Here is a 17,500-nt window from a genome sequence, read left to right as displayed (position 1 = left end):
TGCAGTATCCCTACATATGACTATAAACTGAATAAATGGACTGATTTCCCTCTTTTCTCTGAACTCAGTGGAGCTTCTCTGTCTGACCCAAGCTAACTGACTGAGTCCAGACACAGAAAGAGTCCTGGCCCTGCTGTGACAAAGCTAACAAGTCCTCCCACACCTCCACACAAGCACAAGGCCAAAACACACCACTGACTTACAAGGAATTCTGAAGATTAAATTAACCAGGGTGAAAATGAGCACTTCACTCAAAGTGTGTGTATGTGTGTGTTTGTGTGTGTTTGTGTACATAACGAGGTGGGTCCTACTTGCGAAAGAGCAGAGCTAAACCTTAACTTTCCTAAGCCCCTTTGATATCGTGGTGTTTGCCAAGAGATGAATTCAGTGTTGATTCAGGAAAAAAGACTTTTTTTAAAGTGCAGTCAATGCTGCCCGGCAGCCATTCCCATTGTGCAGTGTTGCTTTGACGAGTTACGTGAAGTCTGTGCGTCGTACTGATAAGAGCTTAATAGAGAATTTCCAGCTCTCCTAATCCTCCAAATGACACAAGTCTTTTGTGCAGCACAGACAACCCTCACAGGATGAAGGTAAGTGCTGACGTATCCCTAGCAGCAGAGGGAAAGGGATTAAGGTGAGAAGAATGGTTCTTTAAAGGAATCTCCCATTCATGGATGTGTAGTGGTATTGATAGGTGAGGACCGGGCCAGCCTTGTCGTTTGAAGGCCTGTTTGAGAGGGGAGGGGTGCATTGAAACAGGATCCCCACAAAGGAACAGCTGAAGATTAGCTTCATGGGAAAAAAAAAGCATGCGATGGTATTAAAACCGAAATTGACCTGTGGTGTTTCCTAAGTCTGTGCTAACACAGACAGCCTGTCGGAGTGGAAAACACACCACCACTGCAATCTCCTGCTAATCTCTCTTGCAATCATTTGTACACACACACACACACACACACACACACACACACACACACACACACACACATATATTTCCTTTAGATCTTAGTAGGGACTTCCAATCCACTTTCCATTTATAACCTAAAGTTATTCCATTCCATAACCAAGAGATGTTTTGTGATTTTTTTTTGTTTGTTTTAACAGTAACATTAATATAATTTTGAATATGCAGCTTTCCCAAGTGGGAACCAGCAAATGCCACCACACGGTCCTCACTTGTCAGATATTTATATCCTCATGGGGATATGTGGACCACACAGTTACACAAGCATTTGGTTTACATACACACACTCTCGAATGAATGAGTGTCTAAAGAATTTGCCCGGGAGCCAAATGCTAAATCCTTTCTATTGCTCAAGCTAAATCCAGTGAAGCAATCAGCTCCAAGTGTTCAACAGTTGTAAGTGTAAGTGTTCTAGTTACCGTTTAACCATCTTGAGTCATGCTGCTCAGTTCTGATTGGGTGGTGCGGCCCAAGGGTTCTGAAAATGGCGAAGTCTCGTCCCATGAAATCCGCAGATGTTCCTGAGTACAGCTCCCCATCTGCCAATCAGCGGAGAGTGTTACTCTGAACTGTCTCTTCTGAAATTTCAGCAACCTTATGAGGAAAACTTCTAAACAACCCCATCAAAAGAGGGGAGCATTGCTAACTCACCAATCAGAAGAGCAGCTGAGAGCATCTTTGGGTCATAGGGACTTTTCCCCCGACCATTTTCAAAGTGGTTGGTGTCAAGTCTAAACACGTTGTCCTGAAAACAAACTTTGGTGTTAATGTAGTAAACGAATGAATGAATGGATGCATGAATAAATGAATGAACCAACAACCACTACTGGGTCCAGCCAAAGAGAGAAGTGTGACATTAGGAAGACTTATACGTAAAAGAACAATTAGTGCAGTCAAATCTATAAGACTGGTGATTTGGTCTGCTTCTGCTTCAGAGCTCTGAAAATACAGAAAGTCCCACTGTAGAACAGAACTGTGCAGACCTAATGCAAAAAGTCCCACTCTAGAACAGAACTGTACAGACCTAACTGCCCAGATACAGAGTAATTCCATGCAGCTGAAACAAATGAATTACTGTAGAGTCTTATTAAGATGACACATTGATGTTTTGAGACTGAGAGAGGCCATTTAATTCAGCACTAATGGAGCACCCCTCTCACACCCAATGCACTCCTTTTTGAAATGGTAATTTTTCCACTTCATTTGTCAGAAAATCAGAGGGCAGTCAGAGGAAGTTTGGAGAACAGTCCCAGAAGTGTTCACCTTGGATAATAATGTCCTTTCCAATGAACCTGACTTGTGTATGTATCTCAGTATAAGGGTATTTGAGAGATGCAGTAAACACATGTTTAGTATTGGCTGGGCGTGTAACGGTTTTGTGCGGAAACCGAAAACTGCGATTCTATAGTGCTTGTTCTGGTTCACAGTACGTGTGCAATGAATCCTGTTTTTTTTCACCTCTGATATTAGAAGTGAAGTTTTTTTTCCTTTTTTCAAATGTGATACCAAATCACCATGAATACATATCTGTATAGGAGAACATTCCACGCCGTTTGTGCTTCTGATCATTAGCAACAAAGTCAACCATAATTTATTGTTGTAATTACGGCGTTTCTTTTTCTATTCACTTCTCACTACGAGAACATATCCCTGCTTATCATTCGGTGCACGTGTACGTTGTGCACGTATGCTGAGCGGATGATTGCAACACCTTTAATGACAATGTTGACATATTAATCATTTAAATGACAAAACGCATAGTGTCATTACTCAGACAATAAACAGTCTACTATATGTTATGTTGGAATGTACGAATAATAAAGAAAACAGCCCTAAGAGAGAAAGAACTCTAAAGACACTGATTTTTAGATTTCTTCTACTCATTGTCATGGAGAAGAGCCTTAAAATAACTTCTGCTCAAGTTTGGTTCTCTTACACTCATTTTCTAAAAGAACATGCTTTAAATAAAAATTTCTGAAGATTGGTTTTCTTTTATTCTCATTTTTTGAAGAGCTTTGTTTCTGTTTGCATTAGTCAGGCATAGTATATATCTTATGTAATGTGTATTCACAAACACAGAGAGCTGATTAAAGCGAATAAATTTTTGACTGATTTATTCATTTATTAAACAAATGATGAGTGAGTGAATGAGTGAGAGGGTGAGTAAGTGAGTTAGTGAATGCGTTAATGAGTGATTAAATGAGAAAGTGAGCATACATGAGCGACTCTCTGTAAATGATAGCTTCAGATAGCCTACCTCAGCACGTTTGCCCATCTCCAGGTAGGCACAGATCGGGTGGAAAGCCCCAGTGCCACATACATACAGGTGGGTGTGGTTGTAGGGCTGCAGCACACGCACAAAATTCGAGCACTCTTTCTAAAAAAGCAAGAAACAGGTTGCACTTTTGTCATGATATGTCTGCATTTTCACATTAGCAAAGGACAATACAATATTTTATGTGTGTGAGGACTGTAATTTTACGAAGGACCCTAAATGTAGTGATAAATATTTATTAGCAGTTCATATGTATCTAAATTAAACCGTAATTCTGTATTTTTAAACATACATTTGCCATGACAATTTTTCTGTCATGTCTCGGACAAATGACTGCATGTGGTGAGATGTAATCAATGTTGAATATCACGGGTGAGATCAGGAGTGTTTAGACATTGTCTTGGAAATTTGTTGGCGGTATCGCCATGGGAGCCTCTGAAAATTCATTTCACAATATTTAATTTGAAAAAAAAAAAAATCCATTAACAGTGTTATGTTTACAGTGGTGTGACAAGGTTACAGAACACTTACAACTTAGACTAAACATGGCAAAAGGAGTAAAATTTGGTGAGTCTCACGTGAGACTCCCCGTGCAATACCGCAGGTCATTAAACCTTGAGAAACAGAAACAGAACTTCAATCTATTTTGGCAGCTTGTCTATTTGGTTTATACAGTGAACCCTATACTGTATATCAGAGCACTTGCTAAACGGACTGACCACAAGTACTCATGGGAACACAATTGTTAATGGCCAGATGAATTACACCCTTTGATAGTTCCATCATTAAAGTGCCTTTCAGTTCATGTAGGGCTTGATGACAATTCCACCTGTTTCATCCTTCACTGTCTGCCGCAAGCCAGGCCTCATTAGGACTGTGTGTGGCTGATTTTTGATGAAAGCTAAATCTATAGCACATGTGAATAGAGCCAGAGCTGCAAATGTGTGTGTGCCTGACAGACCCCGATGACTGTGACAGAGACTCATTACATTAGCGAGACGTGTGAAAACAGAGCTCGGGAATAAGAAACATCAAGCATTACAAACACGCTTTCAGACCAACACTTGCACAAGTACCGGCTTGCACGTGTGTCTGCTAGTGTGAACAAAGAAAAAGCTCAAACGCATTCACACGTACACAAAGAAAAAAACCTCTCACTTGCTCCCTCTCTGTCTCACAGACACACACACACACACACACACACACACACACCACCCACACGGATGCACACCCACCCTTTTTAGTCCATCATTAAAAAAACAAAGACTGCTCATCTGTGTAAACAGTCATGGTTAAGGCCAGCAGTGTCGGCACAGGGAGATCTGTGGAGCTGTGACAATAATTTAAGAACACGCAGGAAAGGGTGGTGCTACCAGTATACCATTATACCCTATGAACATCTCCACCACAAAAACACACGGTTCACTGTGGCCTGTGGGATGGGATGCTCTGTGTGTGTGTGTGTGTGTGTGTGTGTGTGAGAGAGAGAGAGAGAGAGAGAGAGAGGGAGAGAGAGAGAGAGAGAGAGAGAGAGAGAGAGAGAGAATGTGTGTGTTTCTAAGTTTTTTTTGTTCATGTACCATTGTGTGGTTTGAGAGAGTAAATGAGAGAGACAGAGACAAAGAGAAAGTTTTTTTCTTTTTCTTTTTTTCCCCCAATTTGTGTATTTTAAATTTATGTTCAAATCTTAATTACAAATTACTCAAACAGTTCACATTAGTTGCATGTGGTAACATGTGGGCAGTTTTCCTCCATGATTCAACATAGTGTGAGCATGAAATAGCATGAGTAGCAGGGGGTAAAGAGCATAGATAAAAGGCTAATAACTACATACAAATGGGGAAAATATTTTCACATCCTTGTGAGTATTAACTTAGCTGTGCCAAGAAGAAGCCAGCTTGTACTGAAATGGTAGCAAACCACAACTGCAAGTCAGCTAGTGAATGCAGTAAAAATAGCTAGCCGGCGCGATTAACCTTCCTGTCTGAGACTCGTTGCCACGGCAGAAGTAGCAGATGACTATTAGATCAGAGAATGTATAGTTGTTGCTCAAACATTAGTGTGTGACTGTGTTTAATTTTGGCTAGTGTAACCTATTTGTTTGCAATTGGGTTAAAAACAGAGCAGCTAGCTGTATTGATTACCATCTTAAATTGTCGTTCATTTTCTCATCTTAGTCAAGGGAACTCCTGTAAGGGAATCTGGGGCAAAATAAATACTTTGGCTGGGCATGGCTTGAGTGCACGCAGGGAGCAGACAGACCAAATTGAAATGGTTCTTTTGGAAAGCAGACTCGGTTCTTGGTGTTCATTTCAAAGACAGGACTCAAAAGAAACATTTGCTCCCAAACCGCACACCGCGACGTCTCAGCTGAGTGGAATGACGCTAATACACACTTGCTCAGTCGTATGCGAAGTGAGTAGTCCAGGCATGGTGTTGCATGGCATCATTATGTAGAGGAGAAGACCAATTGCATTGACCCTACCTGCAAAATCAAATACCTGAGCACCAGTGACCATAGCTAAACGAGAGGCATCTCAGCCAACCCAACAGCCCAAGAAACACACCTGATATTGTTCCCGCAGATTCCCGGTCGCAGTCAACAAATGTAGCAGATCTGGGATTAATCTCCAGATGTATGACACAACAAACTCATTTCTGACTTGGTGCAAGTATCTAATTAGTTCCATGTGCCTTTTTGAGATGCAAAATAATTAGACAGCAGTGTCTAATGGATAAAAACCCCCAAACAAATAATCAAACAAACAGAAAAAGAGCAAAATAATGATGTTTTCTTGGACATTTATGTAATTCATGTGACTGTGGTATGCGGTACCTTCTATTTTTTGCTTACCTCTTTCAAAGAATAGGAATCCTTTTAAACTCAGAGAATTATATGTAGATTTTCCTTTATCATCTCAAGCCAAATGTGTGGCTAGAGAGGAAACATAGGGCTCCACAGTGGAAATGCTTTCGTAATGCTCTAATCAAGAGTTCTTCTCACTCGCGATGGGCTTTCAACAACTCACTCTCCAGAGAAAACATTTTTGCAGCACACAAATGCCTCATTGTGGTGCACGCTTGTGTACGTGTGTGTTCACATGCGTCATGCCAAAACAAATGGCTCTCTGCAAGACTGTGTAACTGTGGAAGAGTACATAGGCAAGTGGAAGCTTTGTGTGTGTGTGTGTGTGTGTGTGTGTGTGTGTGTGTGCGTGTGCGTTCACACGCATTTGTGTGTGTGTGTGCGTGCACACGCATTTGTGTGTGTGTATGTGTGTGTGTGTGTGTGTGTGTGTGTGTGCGTGTGTGAAAGAGAGAGAGGGGGAGAGAGAGTCAATATGCATGTGTTCACTGATGCATGTGTGTTTGTTGTTTGTTATCTCTGATAATCTGGCTTCCTTATGCCCCTCCCCATTTCCCATTGAATCGAAGCGTAAAATTACCACCACACACACCACAATGCGCGTGCATTCACACACACGCTCACTCAGCACTGGCTGGATAAATAAACTCTCCCTGATGTGAGGTAAAGGCCTGTGCTCTTGCTTTAATGCCAAGCACAGCATTTTTAGCAAACACACACACACACACACACACACACATGGCTAGAGCGATAGAGCACAATGTTCTAGTCCATCTCTAATGGCAACCACTTAATGTGTACAACAGCACTCAGACACCAAGATATTGTTTGACAGTGTATGTCATCTGCAAATGTAATAATGGCCTTTATAAATGAATGATAAAACACACTGATATGTCAAAACAGGCCTGAGGCTCATTAAGGATGATTAAGAGCAAATTTATTGCCTTGTTTCACAGATGATAAAACATGCAATCCACCATAATTAGCTGCAATGATTATTTCCAAAGGAAGATACTTTTAAGTCAAAATTTCTCCGTCTTTTTTTTGCACACACACACACACACACACACACACACACACACACACACACACAGATTTATTTATATATTTTTGTCTAATTTTTAATTTTTTTGATTTTTTTAGGCACAGCGTGTAGAACACAGACAAAGTTTAACTGGAAGATGATGTAGATGCCATTTTTTTTTCATGTGAAGAATAGGAGTGTTAAATCAGAGCAGTTCTCCATGATCGCTGATGCTTACCCCAAAGTCTTTTCCAGCCCACTGACACTCGTCCCGTTTGGAGGGTGTGGCTGCCCATGCAATCTAAAGCAAAAGAAAGAAAATGTTTGTGACAATTAGTGTGTAACACACAATGACTGCCTCACAAACACAAAGCGTTGCTAAATGAACAAAAAAAAAAGGAGAAGAGGACAACACAACAGCAGTCACTTCTGCTATTCCTGTCTCCAAAATCAGTTGCTCTTTTCAGCCACACAGTCATGGTTGCCAGTGAGGCACGAGACTGCTTTGGTCTATCTTCCTCAGAGATCAGTAGAGCTATGCCAATACTCTTTAAAAGTCTTGTCTCTGAGGCCGAGTGGGCCATTCCCAGCAAATTTGCTGAATCACTGTCTGCTTCCCCCCCCCCTTCAACACCAGTGTCTGTGATTTTGTTTCTTTCTTTTAACAACAACCAGAGGGTTTCATTTCTGCAACCAAAATTGTGTGTAGAATGTGTGTGCTTACATGTGTGTTTGTCTTTACTAGAGAGAGAGATAGAGAGAGAGAGAGAGAGAGAGAGAGAGAGAGAACGTGGAAGGGGGGAAACCCAGAAAGAGCCAATGAGGGAGACGGAGAACAAAGAAGCTCTGGCTTTTGTACATGCTGGTGTATAGACTTCAGTGGGCGGATGAAAGCTTTTCCTAACCTTCCCCAGGTAGTCTAATGGATTTATAAACAAAAAGTGTCTACAGCCCCTCAAGACATGGAGGGAGAAAAACAGATCGGGGGAAATTGTTGTAATGGAATTCAGACCCAGACAGAGAAAGAAAGAGGGAGAGAGGGCAAAGAAAGTTATGCAACCGTGTAAGAGCACAGATGAGTCGATAAGAGAATGAGAGAGATGAAATTCTTCAAACCCAGCTCTAGCTCTGTCCTGCCACATGTGTAATATATATATATATTTACTACACAGCAGATACTTAGCACTGAGCAACAGGCGAATCACAACCACACCCAGTCAAATCTACCTCCACATGTATGCCATACATACATTCTACCAGTGCGATATGACTAAATATAATACAAGCAGTAAAGGTTTAATGGTAATTAAAAAATGATGTAATGATGGTTGTAGGTGCTTTAAGACAGGAAGTGGAGGCTAGAAACTAAACCAAGACTGACCAAGGCCTGGGTTCTTCTCAGTTTAAGCACGGGAGACCAAACACACTGCAAACTGTACTTTCTAAACATCCCGTTTGGCATGGAGAGGTTCACAGGGTCACAGAGAACTTTCTGCCACCATGTCTCTGCCCATAGTTCATAGTAGTATTAACAGCTGCTCCATCTGAATTTCTCGTGGGAGTTGAGATCTGTATTAGTAAAAGGCAGGGCTCTGGACTGATCATGCCATTACAACCAACATTAGGACAGATGCGTCTTAGACACTATGTCTGACTGAGTGCTGATGGAAGTGTTTATTATTTCATGTGATATGACAAGCTACGAGATGTAAATTTGGTCCTGGTATATTTCACGTAGACACACACACACACACACACTTACACACACAGATGGATAGATAAGTATATTTGTGAGGTTTGTAATTGTGATGTGAGCGTATGGTACCTGTCTGATGTCTCGGTTGATGTTGACTAAGTCAAAAGAGAAGACATGGTCCTCTGCTCCCACTAGCAGCTGGCCTCTCTCCTCGTCCATTAGGAAAGTATCGTAACTGGAGCTGTTAGCCAGCCCAGTAAAAGTGACCAGGTTGCTGGAATCCAGCATTTCTGCAACACAGACAAGAAAAACAGAAAAGACAAGCAGTCAGGCAGTGAGCTGACTTGTTTAATGCTGTAGAATTCTCCAGAAATATGCAAAACAACTGACCAATACTGTCATTTCTGTTTCTGATGGGTTTAAACTTGATTTTAATGCAAAGAGACAATGCATATAGACCAAGTACTATGAACAGAGTATAAAGTGCAGAGTTAAAGTGCAGACCGTGCTTGATTCACAATAAGCAGAGTAACAAATAGGCTGTGGTGAAAGCCATTGATTGACGTGCTGTGATAGTAGCCATCTGCGTTCTTTTCTGTGAAGATTCTGGACATCTGTGGATTTGCAGAGATAGAACAAGAGGGAGCAAAAGAGTGAGAGAGCGAGAGAGAGAAAGAGAGAGGGAGGCAGATCTCTGTATCCTTGCCTGTGTCAATAGCACTCTGTATCAAATGTTCTACAGAATTCCCACTGGGATTACACAGACAATGGAGGGCTACAGATCATAGCATAGAAGAACGATCCGCATCCCCCCCCCCCACTGTATCACCACAATGAGTTCCCAGCGATGGACCTGTGACGAGCACTCACTTCAGAATACAACAGATCCTTCTGGAAACGTGTCAGTAAATAATGAACAACCGAAGAGTTTGTGAGATACTTGTTAGAATCTAAACAGAGCAGAACAGTAAAAGCCAAAATGAAATCATTTGGTACAGCCATTTCCATAAAACGTAACAAAACAAAACCCTAGAGTATCTGATACATCCTGAGGGTCCTATAATCACATGTGATGAGTATGTGCAGACATATTAAGACTATATTGAACTCTATATTTTATGCGTTTCGAAGAAACACTTGGTTTTCCCAGACTCATTCTGTGATCCTGTGAAATGTTTTCATTTTAAAGTACATTTACAGTATAAATCATACGATGACTACTCAGTGCAATTGTTTAAGAGTGGGCACTTGGTCTGAACAAACAAGAAATGTTTTGCACCAGTAAATGATATTAAACTGTTTATTTACACAAAGAGGTCCTGAATTACCAAATGTTTTAAAACATCGAATGATTAATTAATGGTTACAGTGGAAGTTGGGAGCATTCCGCTACAGCGATAACATACTCGGTTAAGAATTTAATGACGCGGGATTGTTGCATGATTTCTTCTTTCTTCTCTCCATTTTTCTTAAAGTCCCCAGTACATAAATTACACAGTACATTCTGCCAAAAATAATTTCATTTAATGTTTTAATGAAATGTCTTCTGAGCCGCAGTGGGACACTGCTGTCATATTCTGATGATATTTTAGAAGGATTCTACATCTACATTTTCTGTCATCTCAATCCTTTTGCAAGTCCTCCCCTAGTGCTGTGCCTTCGAGATGGAACCAAGGCAACCAGACAGTGACAAGACAGAACATCAGAGAATGTTCCGTACAGGTTCTTGAAGAATGGACCCAGAAATCAGACAATGAAGATTTGTTGTAAGAGGTACTTTGCACATCAAATAAATCCTTTAAAATGACATATTCCTTGCTGTCAGAGTGTTTATCAAGTGTCCTGTTATCGGAGCCTTAGACAGTGGAAATGCAGCTGAAACAGAGGAGAGGAGAACTGGTGACCTGGTTTGAAGGGAAAGGACAAGTGAGACTGAAGTGAGCATGTTTTTGATGGAGAGCGGGATGTTGACAGCCCTCTGAATTCTCCTTTTTTGTAAAAAAAAATTCTCCTGACAAGGCTCTTGCTTTAATTCTCTGTTGCACAATCACACTTCCACAGACACATCTGTGCATGTGACTCTCACTCAGCATGCGACAAACAGCTCATTAAACACACACAAACTCACCCGCTCACATGCACACGTACACCCCCATAGACACACGCTCAGAGACACAGCACAAACCTTTTCTCTGCGTTTCGCTAATAATTCATTCATATGAATTAACCATCCATCCAGCTGCATGTTATGTAAAATAAAGGAAGTGAGTGAGACCCATTTGTCTTAAATGCCAACGACGAAAAAAGAAAAAAAAAGAGCATTGAATTTGGTGTCAGAAGCTGAGGGACAAAAGCTCCAGGTTTTAATGCATGAATGATTCGACATTTGCAACACCCTCTTACCAAACAGCATTCGAATAAATCAAAAGGTGGAAAAAATCATTTAAAGGTCTGTTTTCGTCAAAACCTCCCCTTGGCAGAATAATGCAAATCCTCATTAAGCATGTGTAAGAACCTAGAGGGATTTGGAAAAGTCTTGAAGGACTGAATGCCTTAAATTGTCACTTAAAAGCCTGTTCTTTTATAATGTGCCGTATGTATAAATGTTATACATGCAACAATAATGTAACATTTTCATACATGAACTGTGTTTTGCATCATTTATACTGAAATTTGCACAGCTAAACCTCTTTTTGCAAAAGCATTTCTTTTAAAATACTTCCCATCACTCTTCAGGGTAGGTGTACATATAAAAACATCACCTGATATAAACATTAGCTTGTACCAAAATCTGAACAATTATGCCTTCAACTGATTTTGAGCATAAACTCAAGCACAGACACTCAAAAAAAGTTAGCAATAATGTCTTTAGCTTAAACAAAGAAAATATTCTACAATTTTGGCTTGCTTTTGTAGTTTATGTGCCATGTCTGACCTGTATGAATCAGGTATGGCTGAGTGAGGATTTTAACTGAATTTTAATCCATTCAGTTCTATTTTATTTGTGAGGTGTATTTTACAGTAGACAAAATTATAAATTGGTTTTGTCAGTGGCGGGACTGAAATCTCAGTGAAAAAGTCTATGGCAAGAGTGGTGAGGAAAAACTTATGAAGTCAGAATCTGCTAACCCTGGGAAAATTACTGCCTGTTATTTAAAAACCTGAAAACCACAAACAGACTCAGTTATGTTGTGTTTTAATGAAGTGCAAAGGTAAATGAATCAAATTGTGTATGAATGAAATAACTTGCTGCAGCCAAACAGTGGAATTCTGAAACGTTTTCAAACATGTTAGTTTGAGAATAGCATGTTTGTTGACTTAATGTGCTAATGGTGTTTTCTGTGAGGCTGAGTTTGCGAGAAAAGTTTTTCCTCCGTCATGCCCCATCTATGTGATCAAGGGATTCTTGTCTCTCAGTTTCAAAAGAACGCAATTTCACGGCCCTGTGGACAACAGCGTCTACACCTGCATTAAGTCCAGTCAAATCCAGTCAGGTAGGCTTGGCTCAATTGAATTCACTTAGGTTTTTATTCATACAGCGTTTTTTACATAAGCCTTACAGAATCAAGACAGACAGGTCGTGTGTGAGAGAGAAGACAGAACAGGGGAAAAGAAGAAAAACGGGGGGTAATGGTGTTGGTGTGTGTGTGGGGAGGGGGGGGGCGGTGGATGTGTGTGTGAGAAAGTCCAGGGAAGGGGAAAAATTCAGTTAAAACCGTATGTGTGTTCACGTTTCAAGTATCCCAATGGCTCAAGAGTGTGAACGAGAGAAAAAAGAATGGAAAAAAAAGTAGAAGGAGAGCTGCAGATGGTTTTGGGCGCTACCTGTTTATTTAAGAGGGAACAACGGCATGCTGCAAAATACACAATGTTTACCTCAACCCGGCTATGGAAACCTCACTGTCTCTCTCTCTCTCTCTCTCTCTCTCTCTCTCTGTCAATCTCTCTAAGGAGTTCTCTTTCTCTTGCAGGTCTGTGAGGTGCGGTAGTTTTTTCGTGCCATCACGTGAGGGGCTCTACGGAGCACAGGCGCTGGGGTCTGCCTTTCTTCATGGAAATTTCTTTATGGAAATTTCTTTATGGAAATTTGGCGTTTTATGTTTTCGGTGTTGTTCTAAGCTTTACCATACCCACAGACATTGCCACCACCTCTTCTCTCTGTCTCTGTGGCTTTCTGTCTTTCTTCCTTTCTTTCTTTTTTTTTACCTCCTGTGTGGTGGGTAGGACGCAGGTCAGAGCTTGTTTGTCCTTTAACAAGCCTGTTAATCTAACAAATCTCTGTTTCTCTCATTTGAGTAAGAGAAGTGTGACTGATGTCTCAGACAAAAATGCCATCACAGTGTCAAATAATTCTACTTTTGGATTACGATCAGTGAAATGAATGTGTTTGTATCGGATTCATGCATTTAACGTGTATAAATGTACTTTTTCACTTTTCAGTTTTTTGGTTTGCTCTGTGGTGTTTGTCAAATATACATAATTATAATTAATATAATATTATATATAATTATATATATGACAAAATGAATTTTATCTCCCTACAGCTTACATGAAAATATGTCACCTGAGGCAATCACTGACTACATATTATTAATTATTTCGCTATATATGTGGTCTAGAGGTCAGAGAACTGGGTTGCCGGTTCAATTCCCAAGGCCAAAATCCATGGCTGTGTGCCCTTGGGCAAGGCGCTTAACCCCAATACCCCCTGGGTGCAAGGAATGCTGCCCATCGCTCCTGTGTCTTGTGTGTGGGTTCACTACCGGTGTGTTGGATGGGTTAAATGCAGAGGACAAATTCACTGCTCACTGTTCACAGGGTGTGTGTGCGATCACAGAGACTTGCTTTTTACATTTATATCTATCAATACACTTGGTGTGTGTTTGTGTGTGTGTGCGCATGTGTGAATGTGTGTTTTGTTAAAAATGCTGTGCTTAGCATTGAGACAGGAGCTCAGGCCTGAGTTTATCTATCCAACTAGTGCTGAGTGTGTGTGTGTGTGTGTGTGTGTGTGTGTGTGTATGAGCAAGAGTGAGAGCCTAGATTTGTGATTGACTGTATGTCTATGTCGCAGTGTTTTGAGTGCTACCATAGCCTTAGTGTTTAAAGTGTTAGTCCTTCACTGGCAAAAGATGCGCCCCTCGTTTCCAAACCACCAAGGAGCATTCCTGCTCTGCCCTTTTCCACAGAGGGAGGAGAATATGTCAAACAGTTTAACCACCCCCCGTCTCCACTCCACCCCCCGTCCCCCAAGAATAAAAAAAAAAAAAACGGCTCTCGACATGCAGAGTCAACCACAGAGGCCATTTAAAGAAAGCCTCAGCCCAGTCAGAGCCGTGCCAGACAGGACAGAGTGACCAAGATATCACACCAGCTCTACCAGGGCTCCTGCTCTCAGCCAGCAGGCAACAGAGGAATACAGAGAGAGAGAGAGAGAGAGAGAGAGAGAGAGAGAGAGAGAGAGATACCAAGACAGCATCCTTTAAACAATGGATTTAATTATTTTACAGAGGCTACACCGCCCCAGCCACACACACACACACACACAAACACACACATAGTCTTTAGCCAGGCGAAATAAGACTCTGGAGGAACTCGTTCTCTCTGGACATTATTGATATTTTATGACAGGTGCATGGAGTCATGACACACTGCATCTAGTGTCCACTCTGTAACCAAATATTCAACACATGACACACAGGTGTATGTGACACACACACACACACACACACACACACACAAACACCAGTGACCACTGTTAATTCTGGCATGATGAAATGCCTATCCACATTCAAGTGAAAAAACACTCAGTTAAATCATCAGAGTGTCTGTGCTTTCAGTTAGATATTAAAACTTACTACCTTATTAAAAAACAGTTACATCATAAAGGGACGTGTATCTTTTTTCCTTAAAGCAGTTTCACAAATACCACTGTTCTATAGTTCCATTCCTTCAGCAGAATATCAGTACATAGAAATGAGATTTAAATAACACAAGATAACGAAAGGTAACGAAAGTTAAACTGATGAAATTATACATCTCCTTAAGTATACACTTTGACTATATTAAGTCTTGTTTCAGGCAAAAGTGAATAAATAAAAATAACACAAAGCATAACGCACATAAAAGCTGCAGAAATATGTTAAATATAGATATGTCCAATAACATAACTTCTGCTCTGTGGTAAAAGTTAATTACAGCACACCTCTACCCCAATCACACTGCCTGTAATTACAGCACACCTCTACCCCAATCACACTGCCTGTAATTACAGCACACCTCTACACCAATCACACTGCCTGTAATTACAGCACACCTCTACACCAATCACCCTGCCTGTAATTACAGCACACCTTTACCCCAATCACACTGCCTGTAATTACAGCACACCTCTACCCCAATCACACTGCCTGTAATTACAGCACACCTCTACCCCAATCACCCTGCCTGTAATTACAGCACACCTCTACCCCAATCACACTGCCTGTAATTACAGCACACCTCTACACCAATCACACTGCCTGTAATTACAGCACACCTCTAAACCAATCACCCTGCCTGTAATTACAGCACACCTCTACACCAATCACCCTGCCTGTAATTACAGCACACCTCTACACCAATCACACTGCCTGTAATTACAGCACACCTCTACACCAATCACACTGCCTGTAATTACAGCACACCTCTACACCAATCACACTGCCTGTAATTACAGCACACCTCTAAACCAATCACCCTGCCTGTAATTACAGCACACCTCTACACCAATCACCCTGCCTGTAATTACAGCACACCTCTACACCAATCACACTGCCTGTAATTACAGCACACCTCTACACCAATCACCCTGCCTGTAATTACAGCACACCTCTACCCCAATCACACTGCCTGTAATTACAGCACACCTCTACCCCAATCACACTGCCTGTAATTACAGCACACCTCTACCCCAATCACTCTGCCTGTAATTACAGCACACCTCTACCCCAATCACACTGCCTGTAATTACAGCACACCTCTACCCCAATCACACTGCCTGTAATTACAGCACACCTCTACACCAATCACCCTGCCTGTAATTACAGCACACCTCTACACCAATCACACTGCCACATGGGTGAGAGACAGAAAGAGGGAGAGAATGTAGTCATGACAGATGGAGAGATGACAGATGTGGTACCAAAAAAAGCAAATAATGAAGGAAGACATGCAAAAACAGAAAGAGCATGTGATGTGAAAGAAAACAAAAATCACCAACAAGAGAAAATAAACTTCAAAAAGAGTGGACAGAATGCAAAAGGGAAAATAAATGGAGAGATAGAAATAGAGAGTGTGTGATGTCAGAAAAGGAGGAGATAGAGAAAGTCTCAGAGAGGGCCAAAAAGAAAGAGAGCAAAAAGAAAGAGAGAGTGAGATAAAATACCAAGAAGATCCAAGAAAGACAGGGAAGGAGAGAGAGAGAGAGAGAGAGAGAGAGAGAGAGAGAGAGAGAGAGTGTAGTTTGTGGGTTGTGGTTGTTGGTGAGGACAAGACTGGGGACAGGCATCTTTCTCACTCTCTCCCTCTCACTCTCTCTCTAACTCTCTCTTTCACTCTCTCACTTTCCCAGACTTGCCGTGTAATCACACACATCCGCCAGTGTGATGGCACTGTGCCAAAACCCGCCGGCACGACCGACCAACACGTCCCGGACGCTATTATGGTATGTCTCCAGACTGCGCCGATGTGCGGTACGGCACCCAGCATCTATTTCGGAAGATTTAGGGCGAATTCCTACGACTCTCAGTCTCTATCTCTGTCGCTCTCTCGCTCACTCTCTTTTTTCTTTTCGTCTTTTTTCAGCAGTGCCGCCCATTCCAATCAGTCCTCTGAGGCCTAGGGGCTTCATTATGAGGCACTATGGCCAGTAATTATGCTGCAATGAGTAATTATCGGGTTGTTTCATGAGCCCTGTAAAATCCTGACTTTTTTTTTTCTTTTTTTTCATTGGGATTGCGATTCTATACTTCGCATCCAGCAGCGCTTTTGTGTACTTTCACAGTTCTGCCTGAAGAGGTCACTGTGTCACCCGTTTTGAGTCAGTTTCAGAACCTCTCTCGTCCTCTTTTTAATCACTGCTATCTGAGAGCAGACTTTGTTAAAACTCTGTCTTTTAATCTCCATGAGATGGAAAAGCCATCATCTCTGCATCATGAGCAGAACATCAAGTCTGATATATTTTTCAGGTTTGGTCAAAGCACAGCCAGTCTTGTGTAAGAGTGTCTGGACAGATCGGACAGAGAGTTGTATTAGTGGACCGGGCGACACAGGCAATTTTCACTGCTTAAATCCCAGTTCATTGGAGAAGAGCCTGAAAAGATGGTGGGCAGTATAATTACAGGAGAAGGTGTGGAGGAGAGAGAGACAGGCAAGGGGAAAGAGTGAGAGAGAGAGTTAAAGAGATACTTCACCGTGACAGATCTTTCAGTCTACAATCAGCTGCAGAACGGCTGTCTCTCCCCATCTGACAAAACTCTCTCTCTCTCTCTCTCTCTCTCTCTCTTTCTTCTCTCGTTCTCTCTCTCTCTCTCTCTCTCTCTCTGTTTCTCTGATGTTAGGCCATCATTCGCTCAGGGATCTTTTTCCCTCTGCAGTCCTCTAACTTTCATTTTACAAAGACAAAATCACGA

At 41.5% G+C, this 17,500-nt stretch overlaps 1 protein-coding gene across 1 annotated transcript in view; it reads right to left on the bottom strand.

The window, feature by feature from the left end:
• The window catches only part of sema3aa (sema domain, immunoglobulin domain (Ig), short basic domain, secreted, (semaphorin) 3Aa), a 32,994-nt gene that overhangs the window by 12,402 nt on the left and 3,092 nt on the right, over window positions 1-17,500 (bottom strand). Inside the window, exons 2-6 of the mRNA XM_030784156.1 lie at window positions 8,958-9,118; window positions 7,371-7,433; window positions 3,222-3,341; window positions 1,616-1,709; window positions 1,384-1,503 (exon numbers count right to left, since the gene is read on the bottom strand). Coding sequence (XP_030640016.1) covers window positions 1,384-1,503; window positions 1,616-1,709; window positions 3,222-3,341; window positions 7,371-7,433; window positions 8,958-9,118 — 558 coding nt within the window. The remainder of the gene's footprint in view (window positions 1-1,383; window positions 1,504-1,615; window positions 1,710-3,221; window positions 3,342-7,370; window positions 7,434-8,957; window positions 9,119-17,500) is intronic.

Source organism: Chanos chanos, chromosome 1, assembly GCF_902362185.1.
Source record: "Chanos chanos chromosome 1, fChaCha1.1, whole genome shotgun sequence".
NCBI lineage: Eukaryota > Metazoa > Chordata > Actinopteri > Gonorynchiformes > Chanidae > Chanos > Chanos chanos.
Note: the sequence above shows the minus strand (reverse complement) of the source record. Positions and strands in the feature narration are given on the sequence as shown.